The sequence below is a fragment of the Macrobrachium nipponense genome, chromosome 24 (genome assembly GCF_015104395.2).
Source record: "Macrobrachium nipponense isolate FS-2020 chromosome 24, ASM1510439v2, whole genome shotgun sequence".
In the NCBI taxonomy this organism is placed as follows: Eukaryota; Metazoa; Arthropoda; class Malacostraca; order Decapoda; family Palaemonidae; genus Macrobrachium; species Macrobrachium nipponense.
Window position 1 is genome coordinate 19,331,546 of NC_061091.1, and position 12,177 is coordinate 19,343,722.

Here is a 12,177-nt window from a genome sequence, read left to right on the forward strand (position 1 = left end):
GCTAAATTAAATAACACTAATGCTTATTATTTCAAAAATTACTCTACACGTGCTTTATTTATTCGTGCAGAAATAACTTTTCATGCTCCTCTGATTTTAATTGGTCAACATTTAGATACTGAGTCATGCTAAATTAAATATTTTTGCTCACCTTTGGAGGTAGACAAGACATTGGGAAATAAGATAGATATTTTCATACAAATGTACAAATTGCTTCACAGTGGCATCCCTTTATTGACATTAAACAAACTATAACAATTATTTCCTTGTTGCTGTCTTTGATAAGCAGTGGCATTGGATAGAATTATTCTAAGGTAAAAGTTCCTGTCCTCACTTACCAGCTATTTCAATTATTTTCTCCAGCTTTCTATAATGTACCTCATATTCCTTATTTACTCTGTCTGTGTAAGGTGGCCTTTTAACATTCCTAGTTTTCATTTCATGTTTTCCTTTCTGCTTGTGCTGGATAAGGACATTTAGTTATCTGTGTTGGATTATAACTTGGTTACATTGACATGGGAGGATATTTCTTTGACCATATAAAATAGTAACTCATCAGGTAAACTATACTGTTTGGGGACACCAATCATTCAAAATCTTGTTTATATTTCAGCATTAACTTCAGTCATGACTCTTCATTGTTGTGTGTTTCAAGTGATCATGGCACTGTGCATGTATTTTCAACAGAAGATGAAGACAAGAAAAATAAGCAGTCTAGGTGAGTTCTTTGTCAAGTTTTGTAAATGGAACTGACATACATTATATTTCCAAGTTATTTGATTGGATTTTATTCTATGCTTGCTTTTAATTGCTCAGTTTTACTTATGCCTCAGTAGAAAAAAAGAAACTACAACTCATTTTCTTCGATAGGCATCCAGTTACTCTTAGTTGGGGTTCCTTTGCTCTCAGCAAAATTGACTACTGGCTTCATTGTGCAGTGTGATTTGGAGACATTGCTTTTTTAGTTTTTTGTGCTGTCTTTAGCCATTAAAAAAACTTGGTGAAGTGATTTGATTTTAGCATTAAAATCAGGAATGCAAGTCAATTTCAAGGTATTGGCTTGTATTACAAAAAAAAAAAAAACTTTCTCTGCAAGTTTGCATCATTTTGTCCCCAGTTAGTGTTGCAGTTTAATCAATAATCTACTTATAAAGACTTGAAATAAATTGGAATACAGACTTTTAACTGAACAAAACAGAGAAGAATGCAGTGAATGTTATGAAGGGAAAACCTCGCATAATAATGTAAATGATGGTGATGATAAAAGATCTTCAATTACAACACATTAATCAATGAGATAATAGTTGAAAGATCTAAGGTATATCCGTGTACAGGTATTCTCCTACTTACAATGGGGTTAGGTTCCATAAAACCCATTGTTTGTTGAAAATATCGTATCTCAAATATAGCCTAGCCGACACTAGGGTGATCGGTACCATCTTCAGGTATATAACTAGACTACACTACACAGTTTAGTTACTCTATGTATGTACGGTATGTTAATTATTAATATCAGCTAATTTTCTCTATTCAGTGCATATTGACCTATGATAATTCAATACAAAAAGAAATTGAATAACACTAACAAGAGTTAGCCTAGCGTACACGATGATATATTGTATGTATATACAATAGCCTAGCCTAAAGTATACTCTATACTACATATCGGTACAGTAATTATTAATATTGGCTAATCCTGGAGGTTCAATGCTTTCTGACTTATGATAATTCAGTACAGAAAGAAATTGAACAAGAAACGAGAATCAGATCGTATGATAAATCAGTACAAAAAGAAATTGAACAAGAAACGAGAATCAGATTCAGTCTGACTTTGGGATTATTGAACGGTGTCAGGCTTGCTGATAGCTACGTATAATAATAAAATACAAACGTAATAAGTATGCATCTTTTCCATGAAGTTTTTTTTAAAAGTGATACATTACTTTGCTGTATCCAATGATATTGTATGTATCCTCATATTATCGTATTATATAATACTAACATAGTAGTCGTATTTAACTCAATTCTCAGCGAATGTTCTTGTTCCTAGTTAGCATAAATGAATATCTAGATACTTTATTTATATGGAACAAAGTCTTTTTTGTTATACGTTGTTTTTAAGTCGAAATTTGATTTTAATATGTTTCATTGTGAACTAAATTATTATTTTCATTAATAGATTGCATAAAAATCCAGCAGTTTCGTTTGTTTTCACTTGTTTTCATTGGTAATACAAGCTTTATGTTCTTTATCTATTATTGGTGTGGAAACAACAGTAAAATGTGCTCTTTCAAGCCCAGTAGTTTTTATTAGAATTTTCTCTCAGTTTTATCCACAGCTGTGATGCCACTGCACGATATTAGTCTTGAGCAGTCTGAATATTACTTTATCAGCCTCAGCTACATATTGCATTTAAATTTAAAAGTATGTTGTCATGATAATCTCAAAGCAAGTAAAGTTATTACATAAAATTATATCAGTCCTATTCTACATAACATCATTTATAACAACTGCGGTAAGTGTTTATTGTTGTAAGATGGTTGAAATACAAGCAAAACTGATGGTGTTATTGGATTAGGTTGTATTAGCAAACAAAAGTGGTTTCTTGCTCGGTTGTTTATGGCTGTGCACATTTACGCAACAGGTATAATGTTAAGACAATACTTTCATCATTCTCTTGAAATTTTTAAAAACTTATTGAACTTAGAAGATGGTATAAAGATATGGAGGTAAAGAAGTTAGATGATTGTAATTTGGTCTCTGTCGCTGCCTGATTGCACGCTACTGCCTGCGCCCACTGCGCGCAAAATATAAAAATACTTATTTTCTAAATATTGTCTTACCGGTATTAATTGTTAACCCCATCGTAAAATAGGATTATCGTAACTTGAACACTACCTGTATTATACTCTTTTGCACTATTCAAAATTATAATTTCATATAAGTAACTTACCAAGTAATTACATAGCTGTAGTTTCTAACTCGCACGGCAGCCTTTTATTTAAAAATCGTGGTGGCTTTTAACAGTTTAGTGTAAGTGACAAGCCCCACCCACTTACTGGGAGTGTAGGAATGACTTAGCAGATAATCTCATTCTGTTTCTGCCGTGCTCAAGTGAACATCAGGGATTGGCTGCAGCTTTTGTTCATTGGTTTTTGGTTGTATTATTGGATTTGGTGAAGTATTATTGTTTAATTTTGAATACCCTGCAAGCTTTGTCAACTTATTTATGTTTAGGAGCAGGATTTGCATATTTTGTCTTATTCTAATTACTCTAGCCTTTGCTATTGTAGTGAAAGTTGTGAAACCAGATTGTCTAAATCTTGCTATAATTCACATATAGCTGTAGTAAGTGTAAGGGACGGGAGGGAGTGTAGTAGGGAGAAAACTTGTGCTGAATGTCTTGATTGGGATGAGAAAAAGTGGAATTTCTTAGATCTCACCTAAACAAGCTAGAAAGGGATAGGAAGAGGAAAGCAGCCTATACACAACTCCTAATTTAGGTTAGGAGGTAGCCTAACTTAGGTTAGAAGTTAGCCTGCTGTTCATTTTACTCCTTTTGTTGACTTTCTTCTAATCCTTGTCCTACTTTTTATCCCCCTACTCCAGTGCCTGGACCCCTTGCTTCTGACCCTTTTGCCATTGTCAGTCTAGAATCTAGATTTGATAAGGAACCATCTAGTAGTAAGTATCGTTGCAGTATGAGTGTAGTGCAGTGAAGTGGAGGAGGTAGCTACTTGTCCTGTCGGTTCTCCTAGACCAAGGTCACTGTCCTGCTCCCCAACCATGAGAGAAGGCATACCAAGTCCAAGGGAGGCTAGTGTAGTTTGTCCACGGGTGCTCGCTCCCTCAGTCGAGCCCATGGCATGATCCCAAGGATCAACAGACAGCCATGGAAAAGGTCTCATTAAGAGTGCACCAAGTTATCCTACGTATACTTCAAATTATCATTTTTCTACCAAAATTATCTTGGGTATATAGTATTCATGTGGAAATTAAATTTTGATGAAAATGGCTGTTAAATTTTTAGTCTTAGGAAAGCTAAACTCCCAGAATTGTCATATAAATGTGAGATAGTTGAAGGTATCGTACATCGTACCAGAGACAGTTTAATCATACATTTAAGATAATTATTGTACGAATGGCAGGCCTGCAGTGACATCTCTTCCAATGATTCTGACACGGACCGGTTGCACAGGAAATGATTCCTGGATTTTCTAGGCTGCTTAAGACCCTTCAAGTGGGTCGGCATTCAGATCCAATTCCAGTTAGGCAATACAGTCATACCTTGAATTTACACAAGGTTAGGTTCCAGACTCCCTTGCGCAAGGTGAATTTTCTCATAAGTTTGGCACAGTCTCTAAAAATGCTAGTAAATGCTTATTTCTAGAGTTTGTGCCTCTTCATGTTTCTGAATTCCGTTTCATAAAGAAATAGTGCTTTTTATTTGGATTAATAGAACTCTTAGTTATGTTTATATGTTTTAGAACTGCATTTTCAGTTCTAGATGGTAAAAGCAAAATTAAATCAATTCAGAGAGAGAGAGTTGTCCTTACTTAGGAAGTGAAATTTTTTATGAATAAAGAGTGAGTGAGAGTATTCTTTGACCTGTTAATCTCAACACTCTCCCATCCTGTCACATTAAATTGACATATTGGACAGCTCTGGTTTTGAGCTTCTCTTCAACAAGTTAAACGAAAGATAAAAGAGATATTTTGTTTGTTTAAAATACATATCACATACTAATTTTGTAATTACAGATGTTAATTATTATTTTTTTATCAATTTTTTTTTTTATGTCTATCATAGTCATCCTTTTCGACTGGATGGTCTTTATAGTGTGGGGTTCTGGGTTGCATTCTGCCTCCTTAGGAGTCCATCACTTTTGTCACTGTACGCTGTTTCTAGTAGCACACATTTCTGCACGAGTCCTGGATCTACTTCGGCATCTAGTTTTTCCAGGTTCCTTTTCAAGGATCTTGGGATCCTGCTTTGTGTTCCTATGATTATGGGTACAATTTCCACTGGCATATCCCATATCCTTCTTATTTCTTTTCAGGTCTTGATACTTATCAGTGTGTGATATTTTCTTCTTGATTTTGTCAATCAACATCAGGTCTGGTCTATTGTAATGTATTATCCTATCTGTTCTGATACCACAGTCCCAGAGGATCTTTGTCTGATCATTTTCTATCACTCCCTATGGTTGGTGTTTGTACCACTTATTACTGCAAGCTAGGTCTTGCATATCGGTGAGATGTTGTTTTCATCTATTGTTCCTTGGACATATCTGGTTCCTAGGACCTGATCTTGTGCCACTGTTATTATTCCTTCTGTTTTCTTGTTGAGTTTTCCCCTCTGTAGCCATTACCATGTATCATCGCTGGCCAATTCTTTAGTCTGTCTCATGAACTGTCCGTGCATGGTTTGTTGCACCATTCCTCCATTCTGTGTCATTCTCCTGTCTCTATATATTTCTACTTTTATCAGTCCTTCTTCCCATGCTTTCCTTAGGCACTTGTCTTCACTTGTTTTTAGATATTGCCCCAGTGCTCTGCTTTCTATGTCGACGCAGTCCTCTATGCTTAGTAGCCCTCTCCCTCCTTCCTTTTGTGTAATGTGTAGTCTGCCTGTATTTGCTCTTGGGTGTAGTGCTTTGTGTGTTGTCATGTGTTTCCTGTTTTCTGGTCTATGCTGTGGAGTTCAGCCTTTGTCCACTCCACTCCTGCATTTTATCTGATTACTAGTACTTCCCATGTAGTTCAGACTTTCATCATATTTCCGGCGTTGAGTTTTGACTTGAGCATCACCTCAAGTCTGTATATATTCTTTCCTGATTGTGTCCTTCATCTTTTGGTGTTTTATATCCTCGCCTTTTATTCCCAGGTATTTGTATCCTGTTTTATCTATGTGTTTGATGCCATACCCATCTGGTAGTTTTATCCCTTCAGGCCTTGTCACCTTTGCCTTTTTGTATGGTGACCAAGGCACATTTTTCTATTCCAAACTCCATAATTATTATTTAAACTCTTTAATCTTATTAATAAACATGTACAATTACGCAATCCTGTGTTTGGGTTTTTGGGATTTTTTGGAATTTAGAACTGTGGGTTCAGAAGCATAATTAAACATCACTTCTGCAACAAAAGCATTTTTTTATCCTTTTTTTCAGGTTTTTTCATTATAGTTATTTATTCATTATAGCTTATTATTTATATTAACAATACACTGTTAAATGAATGTGAGATAATTAACATTATCTATAATAAAATAGTGGGACAATTAAGACCATGTATTTACTGACACATTAGTTTTAATAAAAACATTTGGTAAAACACAAAAATATACATATTTGAACGTTACCATGATCGTGAGTATTTGACTGCTGATGGCAACAGTTACCCAATAATTTGCTTTATATAATTTATTCTTGAAAGCAAGAATTTAACCCTTTTAACTTTAATAATATAGCAGTATGAAAAATCCCACACAGTGCGTCTTAGTGATCAAAGTGACAGTAAAGAACAACCCTCTCCAAGATTGATATGATGAAATATATTTTATAGATCTTACTTTCATTAAAATTCACAAGTTGAATTACAATTCAACTTGTGAATTTCAACAATAAGTAAGACTACATTGTATAAAATACATTTCATCTTATTGACCCAGTTTTTCTTTATTGTCACTATGTCATCACCATCAGTTTGCAGTTGTACATTTGATCACTACAGCACACTGTGTTTGATTTTTCATACCGCTATATTATTAAAGTTAGAATTTTTGTTAAATTATTGAGTAATTTTTGCCATCAGTAGTCAATTGATCACGAACATGGTAACATTCAAATTTAGTGCAGTCATGACATGTCCATAAATAGAACAGAAGAAGAGGTCAGTCATTGGATAACAGATCTCCATGGCAACCAGCCAGCCAGCCAATCAGGTTTAGCTGTATTCTGTCTAAGAAAGAACCTTTTGCTCATATGAAGTTGATGATGACGTATGTGCGTGCATAGGTTTTGATAGTGTATCTATTTTACTGATTATTTGAAGAAAAGAATAAATTCCTTGTCATTAATTTGAGTGCAAAATTGTTGGTTCAGAGATTCTTCTGCAACACAAGCATTTTTTTTTACTTAAGAAGATAGTTACTAATGCTGTATTGGCATACTTATAAAAGAATTAATCTCTTTAGTCTCACAAGGAATGTTAATCCATTGCTGTTTGCCTGCTGCTCACAACCTTTATAATCCACATTTCTGACAATTTTTATTTTTTTTATTTTTTTGTCTTCCAAAGATGTATTACCTGTACTGCACATTTTTTCCAAAGTCATTATCATACCTTAATGTTTTAGAGTAGAATATGTCCATTCATCCCACTCCCAATCAATGTGGGATTCACCTCTGTAATTACTTGGTAAGTGACGCCGAGAAGGAGCAGAAGAAGCCATAATACCAGGTAAAAACACACACACACACACTAGAAGAAATGAAACGGGCAATGAACTAGGAAAAGACCAAGAGAGGTAAACACAACTCTCGCCCAGGCGGTCAAAGAAAAGACTGGCGTAGATGCGTGGTCCTTGACCACTCTTCACCCAATCTACGCATGTGTTGCCAGATATCACAAGATTCCTTGCTTTCATCTGCTTTTTAACCGGATCCAGCTAAGTGCTAGAAATTATCCTACTGTTAAGACCAAAGGTTTGTAGCTATGAAAAATACAAATTGTCTTAGAAAATTTGTCATTTTCATAAAGAAATCCAAGTTTCATATATACGTACTTACCATGTAATTACAGAATCAGAGCCTTCCCGCCTCCCCTCTTATGGACATAGGGCACAAACATAATGAGGTTGTTTGCTAAGTTGTTCCTACACTTCTGTTAAGTGGACAGGGCTTGTCACTAACACTAAACTGTTGAAACGCTACCATGATTTTTAGATAAAGGCTGTCACGCAAGTTAGAAACTGTAGCTATGTATAATTATGTACTTAAGTAGATATACTGTATGAAAATTAATTTTATTATGGAAATATCATATTTCTAAAATGTCTTGTGAGCCATGTGTCATGAATGATGAGGTTTTTGTAACTTTGACATCAGATAATTCAATGTTAAGTTAATCAGTCTGCTTGTGTAATTTTAGATATTCCTTTACTGTATGTGCATAAAACTGTAGATCATTTTAAGAAACTTGATTTTGTTCTACTTATGAAATTCTTTAGTAGGCTACAGAATATATTTCATGACTGGGTTGTTAGTCTTGTATGGTTGCTAAATTTATATTTGATGGTCTTCGTATAGAAAAACATTATGATTTATTGTATATGCCAGAGGTGTCTTTAAAAGATTTGATTTTTTCCCACATAACAGTTTAGCATCAGCATCCTTCTTACCAAAGTACTTCAGTAGTAAATGGAGTTTCTGCAAGTTTGAAGTCCCTGGAGGATCACAGTGTATATGTGCCTTTGGTCCATCTAGCAATTCTGTCATAGGTAAGTTGGAGTTTAGAGATTTTTTAAAAGTATCGGGGTTTTAAGTAAATTTTTTTATACCGGTTTTCATGTTGTACTTTATCAGGTTTTTTGCTCAGAGACATCATTTGTTCTTAATGATATTGTTGCTTTAACTTAGCAAGAGCTTTTGTAGGGTATGGTTTAATTTTTCAAATTGGTTTGAGAATAGGTGCACGGCAGACCACCAGTATTTGTAGGGGTTAGGGACAACAATTGCCCGTAAATAGTCATTGATGCCAATTTTGATAATTTATACACCAAATAAAGATCAGTGTACAACACTACCCTTAAAAATATATGGCTTACATGTAACTATGAGGGAATACTCCTATAACTGTTACTCTTATCAAGACAAAAACTAATCAAGTTAGTATCCCTATATTCAGGCTCTTACATTTGTTTTCATACTGTAGTATTCAAGCTTTACCATTTTCTTTTGATTTAGATAGGGATAATATTGGTAGATCGTTTGGCGAGCATTTAAAAAAATGTATTGATAATTTGCTGTGTTTACATTAATATTAATATTTGAAATTCAGTAAATTTTATGTGAACCTGAATAATACACAATGAAATTGGAGTTAATGTTCCACAGAAAAATTTTTGACTCGGTCAATCCATGAATCCTAAACCATTAATAGTCAGGGGTCGACTGCATTTGAACACTTCACCCAGTCCTACTGAGTACTAGGAACGCAAGTTTACTATTAACAGGTTTACAATTTATGTAGCTGCTAATTTCAGCCAACAGTTGGTGAAAAGTCTTGGACATAAGGCCTTTACAGAAATTATTAGAACCTGAAGCCTTTTTGTTCTAACTGGTTTATAATTTTAAGTAATGTACTTGTATACGTACTAGGATACTAAGGTGTAATTTTTTTTACAGCAATATGTGCAGATGGCAGTTTCTACAAGTTTAGCATCAACGGAAAAGGGGAAAGCACTCGAGAAGTGTATGCTCATTTTTTAGAAATGACTGATGATAAAGCATAGTATTGGGCAGCCACATAATATCAGGTAGAGCAGCCATTGCTTGTTACTTTTCTTGAGGCAGTGAATATGGATTTTATATTTCTTGACACAAATTCTTCCTTGATCTTCATATAATTACAGTAAACTGGTATTGCTTATACATTATAAGTATATATACAGGAAAATATTCTTCAGATGAATATGCTTTCAAGCACTAGCAATGGGGAATAGAAAAACTTGACCATGATACATGTCTTGCCATATTTGAGTCTCGTTCATGTCAGCCTTATTTCTCCATTCTCATTGGCTCTTTCCTGTTTGAGATGGTTTGCCTTCTTGGGATAATTGTATGATGTTCTTTACATTTTACATGCAGCATTCATTGAGGTCTGCATTTAGGCAATAATAAATGTAGTCTGTGTCCCCTTTGCCATAGCATCATTGTTTCATTTTTCATCAGTTTTTTCTTATTCTCCATTTTGAGGTAGAATTTTTCCATCCACTTTTTCACTGTGATTTTTTTTACCTGCTTTTAAGGAAGAATTCTGTGGACCATTGCTATGCAGCAAAAACTTATCTGGTCTGGTTAACTTGATTTGATGTTATGCGAATTTGATTGGTGGAAGCTCTGAATAGTGTTTTGAATATAAAGTTCATGCATGTGCCTGTTGCCAATTTTGAACTAATATTTAAATATTTGTGATTAGGCCACATTACAGTTAAGTTCCTAATGCTCCGTAAATATATGATTAGGATTAGAACGTCATTGCATTTAAGAAGGGACAGTCTGTGATTTGTGAAGTTGGCACTGTTAAACGTGTACTAGTAGGTTCCAGAGCATTATTGGTTTTAATGTAGTTTTTTTATGGTGTATCACTTGACAAAAAATTATAGGTTTTCTAAAGCTTTATCAAAATTACTTTAATTTGTACCATCTGCTCTCAGGGAAGCATAAGGTTGGTGACCACCAAAGATTACTAGTGATCTACTAATCCATGGAGTAGTGGAATAGTTGAAGCATTTTGCATGAAAAAAGAACAATTTTCTGGCAAGATATGTACCATGTTCTGAGTTCTTTGCCACAGTTTATATACAATCGTACCTTGAATTCCTTAGATATTGCAACAGTTTTCAATATTGTTTTACTCAAATGCTGGAGCTGTTCTGTCCTTGAAAAACTTCCTTAAATTCCACTGATATATTTTTGATGAAGCATATGAACTTATTGGTTAAGTCTTTTCATAATTTTGTGATTTCTTCAATTCAAAGGTATTGGTTCTACTTTATGGTTCTTTGAGGAAGTGCTAATTTCAAAGTGCAACCTGTGCATTATTTGACTGAGACACGAGTAAAATACTGAATGTTGAAATTTATGTAATGGCATTATTTTTGTATTCTGATACTTGTATTTCAATTAGCCTTTCATAAATTTTAATTGACTGATAGCCTCATATATTGATCATTCAGTACAAATTATGTTGGTTAAAAATTCATTGTAAGAAAATTTGAATGTTATCCATCCAGGTTAGATAGTATATGTGTCACAAAGTAGATACTAAGGCAAATCTTTTCCATGAGACTATCAGGCTTTTGTCCAAGGTGTAAATATTGTAGAAATATAGAGTAGGTATTGTTATTATTGTATGTATGAGGATTATATGCAAGCTATTATTATTATATATATATACTGTATATTTTCTTTGATAATTGGAGGTTGGACAGATAGAACTTTGTTGCCAAAGAAGCAAGATCTTAAGTTAAGATGTATTGAATTGGAACTGGTTGTAATATTTTGTTCCATTATTTTACTATGTTAAACTAGCACATGGCAGTCATATATATTTCATGTAGCCTTTGCTTATGGATTTTGGTGATTTAATATATTTTACTTATGTCAGTTTTAAGACAAAAGAAAAACTGAATGGGAAACATAATTGCTTAATTTACCAGCTGTACTTATTTACACCTTGTTTTCCATAAAAGTATTTACGGTAACTTGCAGAAATCTTGGGTGTGTTGTAGAATGCATATTTAGACCGAACGGTTGGAAGTTCTGATATTTTAAATTAATAAACTGTTGGGCATTATGAAGCATAAGGGATGGGCTCAGATTTGATATAAACTTTTTATATATTGGATATAAACTCATTTACTGATGTTGCATTCTTTTAATTTGTTTCCGCTATTTGGTCACTACATTGATTCCATTTATACGTATATTGTATTTTTGTCAATTTGGTAACTATGAAAAGCTTAATTTGAGATTAATTCAATGTTTCTAAGGGAATTGATGCAAGTTATTATAATGTGATTTTCAGTTTTGTTTCATTATTTAACCCCTGACATTTACATTTACTTATTAGGAATCTTAGGTTCTTGGCTGCTGGACTACTTTTTCACCCATTTGGGCTTCACCGACGCTTCTGTGATAAACGCATTGCCAGCTGCTGTTTTCCGTGCTGTTACTTGGCAACTTCACAGGAAATAAACCTTACACCAAGTCTCTTTCATAGCCAGTCATTTGTTTACTTGTATATAGCACTACAAATCTAGTCAGGTTTAACAAACTAATGCTTGTGAGTGTTAAGCAATTATGACCAGGTCTTATATTCCCACATCTTACTAAGTATACCAATGACAGGCAATGCCAGACTAAAGTATATTGGTGCAGGATATCTTCTG

The 12,177-nt window shown here is 34.0% G+C and overlaps 1 protein-coding gene across 2 annotated transcripts in view; it reads left to right on the forward strand.

Annotated features, from left to right (window-relative positions):
• The window catches only part of LOC135205502 (WD repeat domain phosphoinositide-interacting protein 3-like), a 50,660-nt gene extending 38,485 nt beyond the window's left edge, over positions 1-12,175 (forward strand). The window contains exons 6-9 of one of the 2 annotated variants that reach the window (XM_064236228.1): positions 614-718; positions 8,381-8,502; positions 9,410-9,540; positions 11,859-12,175. In XM_064236228.1, the coding sequence (XP_064092298.1) occupies positions 614-718; positions 8,381-8,502; positions 9,410-9,516 (334 nt within the window). In that variant the 3' untranslated portion in view covers positions 9,517-9,540; positions 11,859-12,175. Of the gene's footprint in view, positions 1-613; positions 719-8,380; positions 8,503-9,409; positions 11,813-11,858 lie in introns of those variants that run through there. The other variant, XM_064236227.1, reaches the window with a different exon arrangement.
• The last annotated feature ends 2 nt before the right edge of the window (positions 12,176-12,177 follow it).